Source organism: Condylura cristata, unplaced genomic scaffold (genome assembly GCF_000260355.1).
Source record: "Condylura cristata isolate star-nosed mole 26May11 unplaced genomic scaffold, ConCri1.0 scaffold00023, whole genome shotgun sequence".
NCBI lineage: Eukaryota > Metazoa > Chordata > Mammalia > Eulipotyphla > Talpidae > Condylura > Condylura cristata.
Genome location: NW_004567124.1, coordinates 23,103,761 through 23,123,836, shown reverse-complemented (window position 1 = coordinate 23,123,836; position 20,076 = coordinate 23,103,761). Strand labels below are relative to the sequence as shown.

The 20,076-nt window shown below is 37.5% G+C and overlaps 1 protein-coding gene across 2 annotated transcripts in view; it reads right to left on the bottom strand.

Moving 5' to 3' along the window:
• The window catches only part of SPG11 (spastic paraplegia 11 (autosomal recessive)), a 65,586-nt gene that overhangs the window by 18,137 nt on the left and 27,373 nt on the right, over positions 1-20,076 (bottom strand). For both annotated transcript variants that reach the window (XR_001145720.1, XM_004687542.2), the window contains 13 exons: positions 19,311-19,417; positions 17,057-17,202; positions 15,890-16,051; positions 13,671-13,737; positions 11,174-11,339; positions 9,767-9,972; positions 9,456-9,564; positions 8,413-8,572; positions 7,766-8,038; positions 6,428-6,628; positions 4,858-4,965; positions 987-1,149; positions 52-266 (listed from right to left, as the gene is read on the bottom strand). Coding sequence is in view for 1 of the 2 variants with exons in the window: in XM_004687542.2 (XP_004687599.1) it covers positions 52-266; positions 987-1,149; positions 4,858-4,965; positions 6,428-6,628; positions 7,766-8,038; positions 8,413-8,572; positions 9,456-9,564; positions 9,767-9,972; positions 11,174-11,339; positions 13,671-13,737; positions 15,890-16,051; positions 17,057-17,202; positions 19,311-19,417 (2,083 nt within the window). In the remaining variant the exon portion in view is untranslated. The remainder of the gene's footprint in view (positions 1-51; positions 267-986; positions 1,150-4,857; positions 4,966-6,427; positions 6,629-7,765; positions 8,039-8,412; positions 8,573-9,455; positions 9,565-9,766; positions 9,973-11,173; positions 11,340-13,670; positions 13,738-15,889; positions 16,052-17,056; positions 17,203-19,310; positions 19,418-20,076) is intronic.

Sequence of the window (20,076 nt, the reverse complement as noted above, 5' to 3'; positions counted from 1 at the left end):
TTTAATGCTGGTTCAAAACGGATTTGAAGTAATTTAAAAGACTAATGATACCTCTTCAATAACCAAGTTGTCCACAGGTAAATCAGCCAATTCTGCTACCCTCCTGGCCAAAGCAAACTTCCCATCTGTCTCCAATTTTTCCAAAATAGATCTACATTCATGATGAAAATTCTCAATGCTGTAGCTGTTAATAATGTCAAGATTAATGGCTATCGATGTATCCTTCAAAATTTGGCTAAGGGCACATAGCTTCTTCACATCTGGACCTGTGCCAAAGAGAAGAGGATATAAACATTTATTCCATATATTTTTATTTATTTCTGCATATAAGAACTGTGGAATAGATCAGACATGTGGGGAGTGAGAAGATTCACCAGAGACAGAATGGGGAACAAACAGGCAGACTGACTGAAATACACTGCTGAGGGAAGCAGTGAGCAGGACAGGAGAGATCTGCTGTGGCTGCAGATAGTTCAGAGTGCTGTGCTTTAACCCATTGTACCATCAAGGAAGGCCCAATAGCTGTATTTTTTATGTTATATTCTGTTGTACAATGTTTTGAATGCTTCAACCATAATCGAAATTTCTTTCTTCATAGCCCATTTTGTACTGGAAGAGTAATGTTATAGATAAGAATTTAAAGTTCTTGAATTGGGTCTTGACTCAGCACTATCAAGCTACCATCAGCCACTGCAGCATGAGTCCAGCCCCTAACCAGGGAGCTGACCCACACGGCACAGCAGACCTCTCCTATCTTGCCTGCTGCTCCTCTCAGTAGCGTATTTAGTAGATCTGCCTGTTCTGCTCCCATTCTATCTCTGGTGTATACTCTCATCCCCTGCACCTCTGTCCTGCAGTTCCTGTATGCCTAAATATATAAAAAATAAATCTTTAAAAAAAAAAAAAGTTCTGAAATCTCCATCTAAGATATTTTCAAGATTAAGAAAACTAACCTCTTAACAACATAACTGTAAGGATTGTCTTACCATTAGAGAAGAGATGTTGTATTCCAACAAACAGATGTAAAAGCTTCCCCAGCTCATACTGGGTCCTGCATTGCTGCAGCATAAGCTTTAAAAGAAAACACACTTGGTTCTTTAGCCACAGGGTAGGGATGATAGTGTCAACCCTTGTGTCTGATGTTTCTAGCTATTAAAAAAAAATAATAATAAAGAGGGTCAAAAAGTGGTTTCACAAGAACAACAAATCAAAATCTCCAAATCTGGAACATTTAAGAAAGTCAAGATACCATCAAAAGTCATCTCTCATAAAAGAGAGGTCTCTTTTATGAGATGACTTATCCAGGTCCTTTTCAAATGATAGGAACTGACAGTGGAGCTCAGAGGAATATAAAAAAATAAACCCTCCTTGCCAGGTTTGCAATCTCTCTCTTTGTGGGATGTCCTAGTATAGAAATTTGTGTCTATATCAAAGCCAAAAATAGAAGAAAGAACTAAAGACTGAAAGCTCACTATGGAGTAAATGCATACAAACACCCCCACGCAGTAACTGCCACCATAATTGTCCTGTGAGTTGCTGTGAAATTAACCAAATATTTTTCACTTAGAAGCACTTCAGAGAGGGGTGTAGACCTGACTTTGAAGATTAGAAAAACTTGTACTTTGTTTAACAAATTTCCAGCTTATAGTTACTTATAATTTATATACTCATTAGAAAAGGATCTAAGACTAAAACTGTTAACAATCAAAATGGTAAATATATATATGCATATGTATATTTATAAAGATTTAATTATATTTCTTTATTCATAAAAAACTGGGGTATAGGCCAGAGGTGTGGGGGGTGAGAGAATTCACTAGACAGAATGGGGAGCAGAACAGGCAGATGTACTGAAATACACTGCTGAGGGGAGCAGCAGGGGAGACAGAAGGGTCTGCTGTGCCATGTGGGTCAGCTCCCTGGCTGGGAATCAAACTCATGTTGTAGTGGCTGGTGATAGCTTGATAGTTCTGAGATTTAACCCCCTGCACCATTAGGGAGACCCAAATGCTAAATATATTAATAGGAAAATCACCCCGAGTAGCAACTTCATTTTACAATCAGTTGCTTCAAAGATATCTACAACGCTACAGAACGAGGAAGATTTAGTGTCTAAAAAAGAGCAATTCATTCCCACAAGATGCTTCTATAACTTTATTCCTGGATTTTATTTGATCCCTTGTAATACGTCACTTTTGCAATGCTCTTGTCTAGTCCTCAGTCATTGTAGTTCACTCTAGACTTCATGCGACATAATCACAAAAATAATGGGCCTTTTGATATAACAGAAACTTGTCCGGTTTAAAAAAATAAGTATATTTCATGCTGACTTACACTAAAAATTTGTTCAGTCTGTGCCTAGCACTGGGATAGGTCCAAGTCTTGGCACCATATTCCTGAGTACTTCTGGTCATACTATAAAAAAGCATTTTATAAGCAAAGCTAATGTGCACTGAGGCTTTTTAGTTGGACATAGTTACAAGTGCAGTAGGACTGCTCAATGGAATGCCCAAGGCCACCAAGAGCTTAAAAGAGTCAAAAGTTATAGAGTATTTTATTCTTTAACCAACTGAACATCCTTATTAAAATTAACTTAAGTTAGAGAATTCTTTTTCTTTCTTTCTTTCTTTTTTTTTAAGACATTTATTTATGCATACAAGAACTAGGATCCAGGCCAAAAGTGGAAGGGTGAGAGGATTCACCAGGCCAGAGTGGGGAGCAGAACAGGCAGATCTACTGTAATACACTGCTGAGGGGAGCAGCAGGCAGATCAGGAGAGGTCTGCCACACCATGTGGATCTCCTCCCCCACTGGAGATCAAACTATTGCTGCAGTGGCTACTGACAGCTTCCTTGTGCTGTGCCTTAACCCCCTGCACCACCAGGGAGGGCCCTAGAGCATTCTTTATTTCTTTATTATTCTTTATTAAACTACCTCTGTTGCTCTAAGAAGAGATGCACAGAGGAACTGATTGAAGTAAAGTATATGAAGTAAAATGTTGAGACAAGGGTGAAGAAGCTACACTGTCCCTTTCTAAGAGGCTGGAACAGGGGCAAGAAAATGAAGATACTTTGGAGGACTTAACAATAAAATTCCTAGCAGGTAAAATAGGATAAATGTAAATATACATCTAGTGGATTACAGTCATCATTAAAGAGGTAGGAAACTTTGGGCCCTCCCTGGTGACGCAACAAGTTGAAGCACAGCACTGTGAAGCTCTCCCCAGCCACTGCTGCATGAGTTCGATTCCTAGTCAGGGAGATGACCCACATGGTGTGGCAGACCTCTCCTGACCTGCCCGCTGCACCCCTCAGCAGTGTATTTCAATCAGCCTGTTCTGTTCTCCACTCAGGCTCTGATGAATCCTCTCACCTCCCACATCTCTGACCTATACCTCAGTTCTTGGATGCATAAATAAATCTTCTATGAAAACTATAAAATAAAAGAGGTAGGAAAGTGCAATATGCAACAACATGGATAAACCTTCAGGACATTAAGTTAGGTAGAATAAGTATACTGCAAAAGGACAAACACAGAATGACTCCATTTGTATGAGGTATTTAGAATAGTCTGAACAATAGAAAGTAGAATGGTGGTTGCCAAAGGGTAGGGAGAGGGGATATTGGAGTTACTGCTTAATGTATATAGTGCTTTAGTTTTATAAGATAAAAAGAGTGGGTCCTCCCCGGTGTCGCAACAGGTTAAACTGCAGCACTGCAAGCTGGCCGCAGCTACTTCAGTGTGAGTTCAATCTCCAGTCCCGGAGGTGATCCACATGGCGTGGCAGACCTCTCCTGACCCGCCCGTTGCTCCCCTCGGCAGTGTACTTCCTCGATTTGCCTGTTCTGCTCCCCACTCTGTCTCTGGTGAATCCTCTCACTGCCCCTGCACCTCTGGCTTGTACCCAAGTTCTTTATGCGTAAATAAATAAAAATTAACAACAAAAATCTTTAAGAAAAAGGTAAAAAGAGTTATAGGATGGACTACTTAACAATGTGAATATGCTTAATAGTCAAGATGTTAAACACTGTGTATATGCTACCACACAATAGAAATGATAATAGTAATAATAACAGGAGGAAATACCTCGTAGAACCCAAGCCACAGAATGGTAAACCAAGGAAATTAATGTTCCTATTTTCTGTAACTTAGGAAACTCATGAATTGAATAATTGATTCAATATTTTCAAATAACATTAACTTTTTAAATCATCATTACAGTTAAGAACGATGTGATTGAGAGCAAAAGGCTACACCGAGATTCCCCTGTGGTATATTTGTTGGGTACAATCAGTATATAGTTTTGTCTCATTTATCATAGTGTTTTTTTGGAGCAGAAAAGGCAAAAGTGCTAAAGTTCAGATAGGACTAAGGGATATTTCTTTTTCTTTCTTGTAACTTCCTTTCACCATACCCTAATTAGTTTCATATGATTAGTAGGCCTGAAACAAGCACCTGAATAGGTAAAGCCTAAAACTGATCACAAGACAGCCTCATCTGGACAGGGATCATGAAGGTTGTCAGTGCTGCTGGAGCTGTCTTGAAGAGACCAAATCGGCCTGTGAACTACCACCCTCCTCTCCAGTATCCTCAGCAGATAACGTTCCCCACTGAGTCTGGTTAAAGCATACGCATGCAAGATAATGGTCAGAATTAGCCCACTTGGAGAAAATCAGTCTGGCATCCCTGGCATCTATGGTGCTGTGGACAAGGCCACTACAATTCCTATGCTGCCCTCCCCCCAGAACAGTACAAACAATTGAGTTTGAATTATGCCACATAACATATGCTGACTAGTAGTGAACAACAGGCCACTCTAACCAAGCTCAGATCAGGGAGAAGATAATCCCAACTTACAGTTTCAAGGCACTTCTGGAACTCCAGAATTTTAGCTTCAGCTTCCTTATAGTTCTTGAAGAACATACAGAGTTCATACATCTCTAACATCAACAGTAATGGGGAATCCTTGGAGAAAGAGTTGGAATCAAATTACAAAATCTTAAATTTAACACTATTTTCTCAAAGAGTAGTGTCAATGTAAGAGATGGTCAAAGTAAAAAAAAAAAAAAGTTTTTTTGGTATCAGCTTCACAGCAGAATAATGTATGCTAAAAAGAAAAGTTAAATTTATATTTCCTTGTAGAAAAAAAATACTCAAGCTGGCACACCTCCTCGAGTCTATTTTTTGTCTTTTCTGTAGTTGGCACAGGAGCAGGAGGTAGTTCACTAGATGGCATTAGGACATCTTGGAAACACTTCTGGGCAGAGGGTCCCAAAGGACTGACAACCTGTGTGTCTGTGTCTTCAAAATGTCCAAAAAAAATGTGTGGGCATTTCAAGCACTTCAGCAGGATTAATATCAGAGGCAGGGAGTTCTGGAATTCTAAAGTATGGAATTGAACAATAAAATGTACCACTAACTAAAGTACTTTGAGATCCTGTGCATGTTAAGTCTGGGGGTCTTAGTTTATCTGTAAAAGGAGGATAATACTGCTTTATAATATTCTCCTACAGTATTTTATCTTTGTATAGTACTACTGAGAGAACACATTTAAAAGTAGGATTATTTAGCACTTTTAAAAAGAAGTGGTACTCTATGGAAAGCTGTGTGGCGGTTCCTTAGATTACTAAAAATGGAGCTGACAATTGACCCAGTGATTCTACTCCTAGGTATCTACCTAAAGGACACAAGAATATTAACTCAAAAGGATGCATGCACCCCTATGTTTACTGCAGCACTATTAATAATAGGTAAGACTTGGAAATAATCCAGATGCCCAAAAGTAGTTGACTGGGTCAAGATGTGGTACATAAACACAGTGGAATACTATTCAGCAACAAAAAAGGTAAAGCTAATCTAATGCTATTTACAGCAACATGGATAGAGTTAGAAGGGATTATGCTCAGTGAAATAACTCAGAAAAATACTGGATGGTTTCACTTAAAGGAGGAATATAGGGAAACCAAATAGGGAGTAGGGGGAAAATGATAACATGAAAAAAAAAATAATCAGGCAACAATAAATCAGAGACATGCTACAGGGAAGGGGGTGGAGTAAGAGGGGGTAAAATGAAGGTGGGAAGAGCATAAGGGACTAAAGTGATGGTGCACAGGTGAGTTGGTGGTGGAAATTCTATGGGGACTGCACCTGATGTAAAATATATACAGATAAAGAAATTAAATATAAAAAAAGTACTTCAATTATTACCTGTTGTTGGCTTGGGGAAAAAAAATTCAGGGATAGGAAATTCAAAATGCTAATGGGGGAATATTCTAAAGCAACCTGTTTAAACTCAGGAAATAATAACTTGGCAACTCTTCTGCCCACCTCTGACTATGTAGGTTAACTCTCTATTTCTCCTTTTCCTAATAAACTTGTCCTTGCAACATGTGAAGGAAAAAAAAAAAAAGAAAGAAACTATCATTACCTTACAGAAAAGCTGGAAACCTCTGAGGAGAGTTTTGCTCTTCTGCCTTGTTAATAATGTTCTATAGATGATTGTGAGGTCCTCCAGGTCCCAAAGGTGTCCCTCCACTGAACCCTGAATGTGTCCCATTGCTTCAGCTGCAACACTGTCCTCCACAGAAGTGATGATCCAAACACAGAGACAAGGAACAGCACTGGCATCCTGTCATTGGATAAGAATTCTTCAAAATTAGGCCCTCTCGGGTGGTGCCATGGGTTAAAGTATAGCACTATGAAGCTATCTGTAGCCACTTCAGCATGAGTTTGATCCCTGGCTAGGGAGCTGACCTACATAGTGTGGCAGACCTCTCCTGTCCTGCCTGTTGCTCCCCTCAGCAGTGTATTTCAATTAATTTGCCTGTCCTGTTCTCCACTCTGTGTCTGGTGAATCCTCTCAACCCCTTGCACCTTTGACCTACACTCCAGTTCTGGTATGCATAAATAAATTTTTTTTTAAAAATAGAATTCTGGCCCTCCCTGGTGGGGTGGCACAATAGGTTAGGACACAGCATTGCAAGCTAGCTGCAGCCACTTTAGTGAAGCTCAATCCCCCGCCCCGGAGATGATCCACATGGCCTGGCAGACCTCTCCTGACCTGCCCACTATGCCCCTCAGCAATGTATTTCATAGATCTGCCTGTTCTGCTCCCACTCCATCTCTGGTGAAGTCACTCACTGCCCCTACACCTCTGGCTTGTATCCTAGTTCTGTATGAATAAGTAAATCTTTTTTAAAAAATGGAATCCTTCAAATATAAAAAATGGCTTGGTCTGGATGTCTTAACAGAGAAAGTCTAGAAATGCTACAACTACAGATGAACATTTCCAATTTAGAAAGTGAAAGTGATCAAGATGGCTTTAAAAATCTTCAAACACAACTCAAGTGAACAACCAAGGGACTAGTACAAATTAAGCCACAGAGTTCAGTTGGTCAAAAGGCCAAGAAGACAAAGGGAATGTATAGAAGTCAGGGACACAGTTAAGTGTAAAAAAAACAAAACTGGACTGGTGGTCAAGGGACTGCCAGGAGCATCCTGTTGTTAAGTCCACCAAAGCATCTGCTAGTATGTTAAAAGGCTCTGGATGCATAAGTTACTAAATGCAAGACACAAAGAAGGACACTGGGAGGCCCAAAGCCTAAGCTGGATAAACACAAAAAATTGCAGTGACTTTGGAATCAGATGCTACAGCCTCATTGCCATCACCATCATCTCACTATCTCTCTCATTATCAGCTTTTCCTACCCCTCATTTTTTTCTGTTACTTTCTGGGTCCTTAACTGAGGCTTCTTATGGCCCCTACCTGGAGACAGGAGGCTAGGACACTAAGGATAGAGGCCTGTTGTTTCACTGCTTCAGTCAATAGCCAGCGCCAGGGGTTTGGCTCCTCTGAGCAGTGGAGCAGGATTTCAAAGAAATCAGTGGTCTCTTCTTTGTTTCTCTGAAGTTCCCAGGGAGACTTGCTGCAGACTTGCTCAATGTCCTTTTTGAAGTTGGACACTGAGGATAAGTTCTCAAAAGCTAGTGCTAAGTGGTCTTGAAGGACAGGGCTGAAATACTGGAGAAGAGATTTCACCTAGAAAACATATTAGAGGATTAAAATATACATCCAATTTTCAGTTTCAGCTGGGTCTGAAAAATATTAGTAAAAAGCATAGGCATAATTGTTATTTCTTACCCTGAACTCTTTTTCACCTTTGTTGCAGGTAAACACATAATTTTACAAAACCATTTGTTACTTTTTGTGTGAATTTCAAAATTTACTCTGGAGTCACAAAAACTTTTTACTCTTTTTAATGCTAGTCCTCTGAAGTCAATCCATTGAAATCTCAGTAAAAATATTGGTATGGCATTAAACAAAAGCCCATGTGGATACGACAGAAAAACACTGTTCTCTAAGAAGTGTTCCAGCTTTCTCTTCTTGAATAACTGGCAAAAGTCATGGCTTACCTCCTCTGGTTGGTAACTGTGAAGCTGGCAGTGAGTAATGAACTGTAACCAATCATTTTCTTTAGCACATTCTCTAAGGTAAGATGTACTCAGTTTCATGTTGTGGAGCCTGCAAAACTGTACCACTAATGTCCATTGATTGCTAGATTCACTGGATAACCTGTAATTGGGAATAGAGGCAGTAGAGAAAAAAAACTTAAATTCTAGGTTTAAATTGGAATATTAGTAAAAATTCAATTGAAGCACAAGATATTCGCTAAAAAACATTTTAACAAATACCAAATATTTATTAAAGTGCTTGGGAAGAAAAAGAGGACTCTTTAAGCCATAATGAAATGACAGTTTCTTAGCACACTGACATATTTGCTCCTTTTATCAACAGGCATCCTCCAAACTAGTTGTGTACCAGCTTTAGGAAAGTAAAAAAACAATCACTTGGAAATGTTATGCGTGTCTAGTTCTCTTGTGTGATTCACTTTAGAGTATCAGAGCCCTGTCAGTGCCTGGAACTCTTAAGGTGTAGGTACCCACTCCTATGGGAAGCAGGAAACTGTTGAGAACACAGTCTCTTATAGGACAAAGAGAAAAACAGTGTGTTCCTACGGTCAGAAGTGGCTGAGTCAGCTCCAGTGGGATATAGAGGTGTGAGGGCACTAATGTGTAAGGCCTTTATCAACTAAAAGATATCAACAAGAACAAATTAAGGACATCACTTAGAGGTAAATTTTCTGAAATCCATTCCACATCTTCCAAAATGATTTCAATAGTAACACATACTAGGACCAGCAGAGCAGTGGAAGAGACAAAGACCCTTTCCACCTCATGGTAACTCCATCTCTAAAGAGGAAAATTAACCCCTTTACCCTTCTTTTACTGATGATAAAATATAATTAAAATTCACTGGTTTTGCTGAGTACCTGATCGCAGATGAGTAAGAAAAGCCAGGTCTAGAAGAATTGGTAAATGTACCCCAGGTGCTGAAAAGAACACAGACTGGCACAGTAAGTCTGGCCGGAAAGAGGTGGGAATTGTGACCCACAAACCTTTTTATTTTCTGTTGCTGAATTCTGTTCCATATACTTTCTTCTAAGAGAAGAAGTAATTCTCCTATGGTTGCCTTTTCACCTGCAGCCAGTTTAGACAGTTTTTCAGCTATAAGAATCATAAACAAGGAAATATAATTAAGAGAAAAGGCCATTTCTATCCACAAGATAGTGAGTTAGAAAAGAAAGACTGCAGGAAAAGGATGAAATCAGAGGTGACTATTTTTCCTCCCCCAAGTACTCATAATTCAATGACTTAGGTCTATTCATCCCTTGCCCTCCAAACAAATCACTAAAGAAAAGTGCTATACCTAGAGACTCTCTGATAATGCTGTATTGAACATCTTCATTTTGACACCTGTAGCCCAAAATAGTATTTGCCACTTTCATATCAACTCTGAGCTTGAGGCTGTCAAGGCCAAGCAATTCTAAGAAACAAACACAGGCAGCTCCAATTGAAGGTATGTTGAAGGAAGAGAGTCCTAAAACATAGGCTTCATTGCCTACTTGCTGGATCCTGAAAAAGAGTCAAAAATTACATCTTCACATCAGAAGGGTTTCTTACCAGTAAAAGCAGATGGAATTACATCAGTGATAAATGAAATGTCGGACACATTATTGTCGGCTTCCTTTCATGTGACCCTTGCACACATCTGTTAGGTTCCTGGGAGCATATAGTAGTCTTCTGGAAATACTGCCCTCCATTCCCTTATATTTACCATTTCCTTAAGTAACTAACTACTCATAGCCCAAAATATTCTTGCTTGCAACTTCATCCAGGTAATGTGGAATAGAACTTCTAAAAAATTTCCAACTTGTGACCTTATTGAGTATGTACACAAATTACCAAGAAAATCAATGACATTTAAAGCACATTTTAAAAAATTCTCATTATCTATACATAGAAAATGTTTCACAAAAGACACACAATATTAAGCGTGTTCATTTACTATGTAGAATGAAGATTGGAGACTGAAGGACTTCTATTTTTTTTTTTAATATTTAGTGTCTTTTTTTAAAAGATATATTTATTTATGCATACAGAACTGGGGTGCAAGTCAGAGGTGCAGAGGCAGTGAAAGGATTCACCAAGTACAGAGTTGGGAGCAGAATAGGCTGACTGACGAAGTACACTGCTGAGAGGAGCAGCAGGCGGGTCAGAGAGGTCTGCAGCATGCAATCGATCACCTCCGGGGCTGGGGACCGAACTCGCACTGAAGCAGCTGTGACTTGCTTGCAGTACTGCACTCTAACCCATTGCTCCACCAGGGAGGGCCAGGACTTCTATTATTTCATTTTTCATCCTTCTAAACTACTTCACTCTTTCACCATAAAAATACATTACTTTGTTAATTACAAAACAAACAGTAAATAAAGCTATATTTAGCTGCTGATTTTATCAAAAATTCCTTATAGTTCTGTGCTTTATAAAAGTGAGTCATAAAAAAAGACAAAGATCTTAAATTCAAAATTCATATCTTATTACAGAATTCCCTCTTTAGATACCTGGTAGCTCTTGGATCATTTTTTAAATATATGACTTTAAAATATAAACCTCTTTTCCTAGCAACAAGTCATACATGCTAAATGCCAAAACAAAGGATACACAGAAAAGCACAAATGAGAAAAAAAAATCACTATTTGAATATAATCATTTAACTTGTGTATGTACACATGTAACACACACAAATATAACTTATACTTGAATAAATACTCACAGTTGCTTGGGAGTTTTGCTCTTGGTTAATTCTTGAACCAGAAAAGTACCAAATGCAAATGATGGCCGCCCATGATACAGATAATAAGCAAAATTCAGACGTTCCATGATAGCGTATTTATTAACTAGATCAGGACTAGAAAAATGTGGGAGATGACTCACTGCATCTAAGGAGAAAGTGAAGCAATATTAATTCTCTCCATCTCTCAAGTTTAATTTCAGATTTGTACATGGAAAACTTAATTCCTCAATGGTGAAAGAAGATTGGCTGCTATAAGCATTTTGTGTTACTGTGCATCAGTTTGAATCACCAAAGTGTAATATTTTTATTCTAATGTGTAGAAGTACCCATGTTATACAAAACGAGTAGGAATGAAACTGCATAAAAATTTATGATCTGCAAAAGGAGCTTTTTAAATTCATTCACATAGCTCATTACACAAAGAAATCCCTTAACTTATTTATGTGAGAACTCTATGCATTAAGACCGATTCAAAGTAGGTCTTTTCTCAATAAATACTTTTCTCCATAATACCCTCCTATAATCTTCTTGTAATCACCAACTATACTTTCTGAGGTTGTAGTCACAGAGCACCTTCTTAACTACTGGATGGTACCATCCTCCCAAGACCAGCAAAGCAACTCAAAGGTTCATCTGTGCCGGTGAAAATAGCAGAATATTTTTTTCTCTTTTTAGAGAAATACAAAATCAGAAGATGTGACAATTTGTATGAAATGATACCTCTGTCAAGTTCTAGTATTTAATAGTCTCAACCACTTATTACCTATTTTTAAAAAAGGAATAAAGTAATATTTTGAAGTGTTAAGAAACCAGTCCTGGAAAACAACGCATCTTCCTTATTTTCAAAGTTCAAGGCTTATTTCAGAAATAAAATGTTATCCTCCCATGGAATCCTAAAGACTTTTTGTATTTTGACTTGGAACTTATTATAACCACCATCAAGGTATCTGTCACCTTTCAAAGCAAAAGTACACCCCCCAAATTGAAAAATTGTTACATGCCCCATCTGCAGTCTTTGTGAGATCATAGTAACATTAGTAACTCATAAAATATTTGCTGAATACATGGAAAGTATTCAGCATTTTGAGGTACCAAATGAGCAAATTGAGTTTTATTCAAATAAGAGTCTTACACTGAGGGTTAGTGTAGAGATTTTATGTAAGAGAAAGAAGTCAAAAGAGAAATTTTTCTGGAGCCTGCCATAAAAGCCAAATAATCACATAGTTATTAGTAAAATCATAGGAAAAAAATAAACTTTCCAATTAGATATAACCATACAATCTGATAAATTTTACATGCTTTCGCGATAAATGTTTCATTTACTTTGTGCTTTGTTTCCTCAAATATGTTTGAAACTTCTAAAAGACAGGCTGGGAACACGCCTTAAACATTTTCTCTGTTCCTCTAATGTATTTAGTAGGGTGCTACATCTCCACAAGGGGGGCCAAGACTCTGGTAAATGACAGAATTGGAGGTATGACACAATAGGACAGAACATCTACAAAGGCAAAGAGAAGTTTTTAGCTTGGGGTAAGGAACTGATGGCACCTTCAGTAGCTGGTGATCCATTTTTGAACAGTTCTCATTTTCTTCACTGAACAACCTAAGTAAAAAGTTAGATTCTAGGACCTTTACTGAGATTAGAAAGAGTATTTTCATCTGACAATGCTGTAAAGCACTACTTTATTCAGCAGTCAACAAATATTTATAGAATATCTATTTATAGGCGTGGCACTACCCTTGGCTCTGAACAATAAGGAAATTCAACAGAGTGACACATTAGAAAATTCATTTTGAGGTATATCATATTTAGGGGGCATATATTCGGTGTCGTTTTAATTTGAGCCTACCTTAGAATGATATAGGTGAGGGAACTACAGGTAACATGATATTAAATACTAAATCTAAGTGAAAGTAAAGAAGAAATAGAAGCATGATTTTAAAATGATGCACGTGCACACGCACACACACAAATCAGAGAAATTTTTGTGACACTGAAAAGATGGAAATATCTGTGCCTCTGGTGCTTACTATGCGCCAGAAACTGCCAGAATGTTTTAAATACCTTAGCTCCTTTCATTCTCATGTAACAGGTTGTTGGGAGGTTATTATCTTGATTTTACAGAGAACTGGAGAAAGGTTAAATCACTTGCCCAAGGTTATATAAATACTATACGGTAGAGCCAGACTTTGTCTAGTGCTAATACCTATGCTTGTGACTTCTATAATAGTATACTGCAAATGAAGAGGGATTTTTGGAAAAGAAAGAGGTATATAGACCACTTCAGTCAGTACAGCAGTAGTGACCAAAACAATAACTTAAAATTTGTTTCACTGGTATGTGTTTTTCACTGGAGTGCACCCTTATTTTTAAAATAGAAATCAGTAGAAAAACTGGCTTAGCTATAGATAAGTTAACTTTTATTGCCAACAGTCTTAAAATGCTTCTAAAGTGAGAAGTACAATAATGACTTACCTCCTATAGCTAATGTGTTGGCAGGCTGCCAGCCAAACAATCTGCTAGGATCAAAGGGCAATAATGACTGAAAAGGGGGAAAAGTCAAATCAGAGTTAAAAGTTAATTGATTCTAAAGTAAGTAAACAAAATTACATGAAAACTTCACAAGCAGTCAACTGCCCTTCTCCAATACAGTCACAGACCTTATCTTTCTGGATATCCACCCTTTGAACATAGTAAAAACTAATAAAGAATGTGTAAGACATTTTTCTATGTTAATAAAAATCAAGTTACTTATGTTCCTTTTAAACAGTATCTACAAAATATACTCTTCTTTGGTAGAAGTAGCATAAAGTATAATGTGAAACAGGCTTTAGAAAATACTTTTGGGATAAAAATGCAAAGGATAAAAAAAAGGCCAGAAAATAGAAACATGACAATGAAAGCTAAGGGCAGGTTAGAATAAGAAAGAAATACAACTACATCACTGTGAAGGACTGTAAGAGCAAATAACAAAAGTTTGAGAGCAAGGAGCAGTAGTTCTTTAAAATCTGCATAAGCCAAATATTTAGCAAAGACTATAAACAGATGGTATGAAGTATATACTATTAAATCAAGATTTGGATGGCCAAGGAAAGAGCATCTTTGATTTCAAGCTGTGGTAAAATTTGCAGTCAATTAAGGAATTAATTTCTTAAAATAACAGAGCTAAAATATTTTGTCAAGTTGAAAGCAACCTGAAACCACTTATGTTTTAGGACAACTGGATTCACTTTAGGCAAGTGAAACTGTATTTTTATGTCACTAAAAACTATTTTATGTCACTAACCGCTATTTTAAGTTGCTAATACATAGTTTATGATGGTATTACTCAAAGCACTGACTTAAAAAGCTTGTGCCAAAATATAAATCCAGCATACAGCTTCCTTCTTCAATAAAGTCTTGCTACATAAAATTTTTCTAGCTGCTGGACTAAACAGTGTATGCTTACATACAGGCAGACCTCATTTTATTACGTTGCTTTACTGTACTTCAAAGATAATAAGTTTACATATTGCAGGTTTGTGTCAACTTTGAGTCAAGCAAGTTTCTTATTTTGTGTCTGTTAAATTTTTCATAGACTATTTTTAGGCATAACGCTATTGCACACTTGACTACAGTCTGGTGTAAACATAACTTTCGTATGCCCTGGGAAGCTGAAAAAGTTATGTGATGTGTCTTATTGCAACATTTGCTTTTATTGTAGTGGTTCGAAACCTGTAATATCCAAAGTGCACCTGTAGATTTACATTAAAATCTATATAAGATTCTAATCTCATCACATAATAACAAGTAGTTCATGCACTGGCACCCAACTGGGAACCACATTCTGAGTAGCATCGTAAAAGTACTAAGGATGCTGTACCTTTAAGGATTATAGAGGTTATGTTGAATTGAAGACACTATGTGAACGAGTATACCCAGAAGAAAAAAGCAATGAGCTTTTTGAAATGAGAAGTCAGCACCACCTGTAGGTGTTCTTAACCATGGATCCTTGAGTAGGCTTTAAGGGAATCTGGGATTACTTTGAAATATAAACAAAATTATGTTTATGTGCAATTTTTCTAGGTAGAAGACTCACAACTCTCACAATGCTAAGGAGATACTAGTGAATAACATTAAGAAGCACTGATTGATGGGAACAAATAGCCCTACTCACCAAAAGTGAGAAATTATCAGTATTAGAATGGAGCAGCTTTTGATGAAAGCAGGAGATACGTATGCTGCTCAACTACCTATTTGCTCTCAGAGCCTTTTCTACCCTTTCCCTGCCCTGCCCTGTAATTAGAGAAATACAATTCCCAAACTTGTTTGTCTTTTAGCTAACAGAGACACTGTGGGAGATTAAAGGTGGGGAAAGAAGAGTAACCAAGATTTTTTCCACTTCCTTGTTTTCTGAGGCCATGTCTTCAAAGGTCCAGCCCTACCTCTGTTTTCAGCTCTCACTAAGTGGCCTGGTTCTGAGCTTAGCTTCTAGAGATGGCACCAGCTTCTGGGTTCTAATAACACTAGTTTGCACTGGTCTTGCAACCTTAAGGATAGAATGGTATTCTTTGTCAATTTTTGGGCTGTCTCACCATTATGTTTGATTTCTCCATCTTGCTGTCACTTTGTATAAGAGATTCTCTTCATTTGAAAATCTATAACAATTTATGTTTTCCTGAATTAACTTTGACTGATTCTTCTAAACATTGTACCTGAATAAGGTGGTAGAGTGTAATATCTGGTGGCAGGACACTAGGAGCAGTGTACTGTGGGAAGAGAGCAGTTTTTAGCTTGGGGTAAGGAGTTAGTGCCATCTTCAGAAGCTGGGGATCCACTTTCTTGAGGCAGTTCTCATTTTCTTCATTCTGAACAACCTAAGTAAAAAGATGGATAGCAGGATGTAACGGTTTTCCCTTTTCCAAATGTAAGTCCTTTTTTCCATCAAAACCTGTGAAGCGGTATTTTAGTGTGAGAGAGTAAATGGTAGTGAAAATAGCACTGGACATGGAGTCAGAGGCCAATAGTTCTACTTCTGGTTCTAAGACAAACTGGCTATGTGAGGTTGGGGTAGGTATTTAATATTAGACCTCAGTTCCCAAACCTATAAAATTTGGAAACTGAATTACAGATTAGTAGTTTTAAGCTATACATGAAGAAGTTGTTTGAAAACAGGTCCTGCTACCGTATTTAAAATATTTAAATGTTAAATATTTCATTAGGTAATAAGTGGTAAATATTTTGAAAGATGAAAAAACTAGTAGACTTGATGACTTCTAGTTCCCTCAGCAATAAAGTTGTTCTATAATTTTTGACAGGTGATTAAAAACAGGAATAACTAACCTTTAAGCTAAGGTATATGCAACAGCCTAAAAGAGGAGGTATTACATTAAACTAGTTATCAGTTAAAACATTTTAAGATTAGTTAACAGCAGTCTTGATTAAGTTCCCTTTAACAAAGCACACCATACTTTCAAAAAAGCAAAGTTGAGCAAATTTCCACTGGGTTCCATCAGCAGACATTATATAGGTAACAAAAGATCCTGATTTCCCTTTTCTCACTCTAGAGGGCAAACAGCAGAAAATAATTCAACAGATCTGAAGTACACTGACTCCCAAGAACAATCAAATTCCATTCTATCCTGAAAACACACTTGAATTATTAGAAAACAAAGGGGGAAATAATTTCTCTACTATATACCTGTTAGTCCCTTTTGATGTAAATTGGAAAATTCACTCTGGAGTTGGACTCTTTAATCTATCGAAACACTTGTATGTGGTATGTTTTAATATCACCTGAGATCTAGGAAATCTATAGATAGTTCTGCTAAACTTAAAATCAATTTTGCTTCACAATAATAGGTAAAAAGTGCTGCCCATACCTGGCTGACACCCCCAGGAGCGTACATTGTGGTAGCAAGAGCCAGGAGAGTATGTCCTTCCAACAGCATACTGCTTACACTGGTCTGACTGCTGGGAATCAGAATCTGAGCATTTGCAAGACTGGCCTGCAAGATCAGTTTGGGATCTAGAAAATAAAAGAATGTTTTTCTTTTTTTCTTTTTAAAGGTTTATTTACTTGTACATACAGAATTGGGGTACAGGCCAGAGGCTCAGGTGTGGCGAGAGGCTTCACCAGTGACAGAGTAGGGAGCAGAACAGGCAGATGGATGAAGTACACTGCTGAGGGGAGCAGCGGGCGGGTCAGGAGAGGTCTGCCACACCATGTGGGGCAGGCTGGAATCGAACACATGCGGAAGTGGCTTTAGCTTCTCAGTGCAATGCTTTAACCCGCTGTACCACCAGGGAGGGCCAGAATGTTTTTCTTTTTAAGAGAGAGAAATATGAAGATTTAAATGCTATAATAATTCTGAGAAAAAAATTTTTAACTGTTCATCTTTAGAAAAGTTGAATAGCAAATGGAAAAACATGATGGGAAAAAAACAAAAGATTTGTCTATATAAAACCAAAAATCTCTGTTCAAACAAAGAGAAACTTAAAGTTAATAATGAAATAAGGAAAACAAATTAGCAGTAAATTACACCTAAGAATTAATGTCCTCATCAAGAGAACATTATTTTGATTGGATTCATAATAATGACTTAATACAAACCAAAGCCCAAAATACAGACTCTGAACAATTATAGACAAAAGAAATAATCATTTTACATAGGAGAAAATATAAATGCCTGATGCATAAAAATATGAATTCACTTGCAATAAAGAAATGCAAGTTAAAATAATTGCATGAAATAGGCAATGATTTTAAAAAATAATTATCCTCAAGTCCAGAGGCTAGTTTGAGTGCACAAAGGCTGGGTCCTGTGGATAAAATGGTATAAACCCCCTGAAAAGAAATAGCAAGAAACTCCAAATGTGTCTAACTGATCCAGTAAATTTATATTCAGGAACCTATCTATACTAAGGAAATAATCTGAAAGGACAAACATTTTTATGGTCAGACACATTCACAATTATTATAGTGAAGAAAAATTTAAAACAGCTTCCATGTTAAAAAAAAGAAAGCAAGAGAGAAAGAAGAGTAAACTAAATAAGAGTATACCCATACAATGAAATATTATGCAGCCTTACAATGGTCCTTGCCTCTAAAGACATGAGAAAATTTTAAAGCCATTATTACTATATGTAAAAAGTAGTCTATAAAACTAAAGATGTTTCTGGTTGTATCCCTAGCACCTACAGTCTGTCACAATGCAGGAGCTCAATGAATAATTGTTGGCTATATCAGAAACAATATAGACTAAGGTTTAAGCTTTTAAAAAGAAAAGGTCAAGTGGGCCCTCCCTGTGGCGCAGCGGGTTAAAGCACTGCACTATGAAGCTTAAGCCACTTCCGCATGAGCTCGATTCCCGCCTGCCCCAGAGGTGACCACATGGCCCGGCAGACCTCTCCTGACCCGCCCGCTGCTTCCCTCAGAAGTGTACTTCGTAGATCTGCCTGTTCTGCTCCCCACTCTGTCCCTGGTGAATCCTCTCACCCTCCACATCTCTGGCTTGTACCCCAGTTCTGTATGAATAAATAAATAAATAAATCTTAAAAAAAAATCAAGTGAATAAAATGGAGAAAATATTTGCAAATCATGTACCTTACAGAGGTTACTATCCAAAGTATCACTCATACAATTTAACTGCAAAACCACAGTCTGACTGAAAAATGGGCAGAGGAGCTAAACAGGAATTTTTTTTTAAAAAGACAATAGATGCAGACAAAGGGTAAATGAAAAGTGCTCAATATCACTAATAATCAGGGAAATGCAAATAAAAACCACAATAAGGTAGTACCTCACTTGTTTGAATGACTACTATCAAAAAGACAGTAAGTATTGGCAAATGTTAGAAAAGGGAATCCTTTTGTACTGCTGGTGGGAATATAAATTGAGGCACTTAATAATGGAAAACAGTATGGATATTACTCAAAAAATTAAAAATAGAAAGGGAACATAACTACACATACTATCTGCTCCAAGTTGACAAGAGGCTAACATTTTTAGTCTTCTTCTAAAGTTTGAGACTAGGCTATGGTCAGTTATTTGCCTGCAGCCACAAGCCACATCAGTTATTGAACAAGTTCACTAGTTAAATGTCATTCAACAGATTACAGAATTATTGTGTTTACCTGCTAAATTTCTGGAAACTTGTCGACACTGAACTAAAAATTCAAACCACGGGTAAGCGTCATGTAGTTCTTTTTTTTCCAAAAAGGGACAATTTGGAGGACTAAGTCTGTAGATATAAAAACAAACTTGATTACAACATACAGGATAAGACAGACAATTTGAACCAGTGTGGTGATAACTAGCATTAAAAAAAAAAAAAAAAATAGATGTTGGCCCTCTCTGGTGGCGCAGCGGGTTAAGGCACAGCACTGAGAATCTAAAGCCGCCGCTTCCGCATGAGTTCGATTCCCGCCTGTCCCGGAGGTGACCACATGGCGCGGCAGACCTCTACTGACCCGCCCGCTGCTCCCCTCAGCAGTGTACTTCGTCGATCTGCCTGTTCTATTCCCCATTCTGTCTCTGGTGAAGCCTCTCACTGCCCCTGAGCCTCTGGCCTGTACCCCAGTTCTGTATGTACAAATAAATAAATCTTTAAAAAAAAAAATAGATGTTTAGAATTAAAATAAATAAACATAATATTTTCTCACTTTTGTATTTTTTTTTCATATTCCTATTATTTGGAAATAGGGAAAAGTTTGGAGTAATAACATTTAAAACATTATTACTATGATGAAATTTTACTAACTATACATAAAGTTAACAGTTACCTTATACTTTAAGATACTTTATTATTGTATGTAACATTTCATGTTACAATGCAAACGTTTGAGCAATTTTAAATGAGAGGTGTTTAAAAGCCTTTACACAACAGGCCTGATAAGTCAG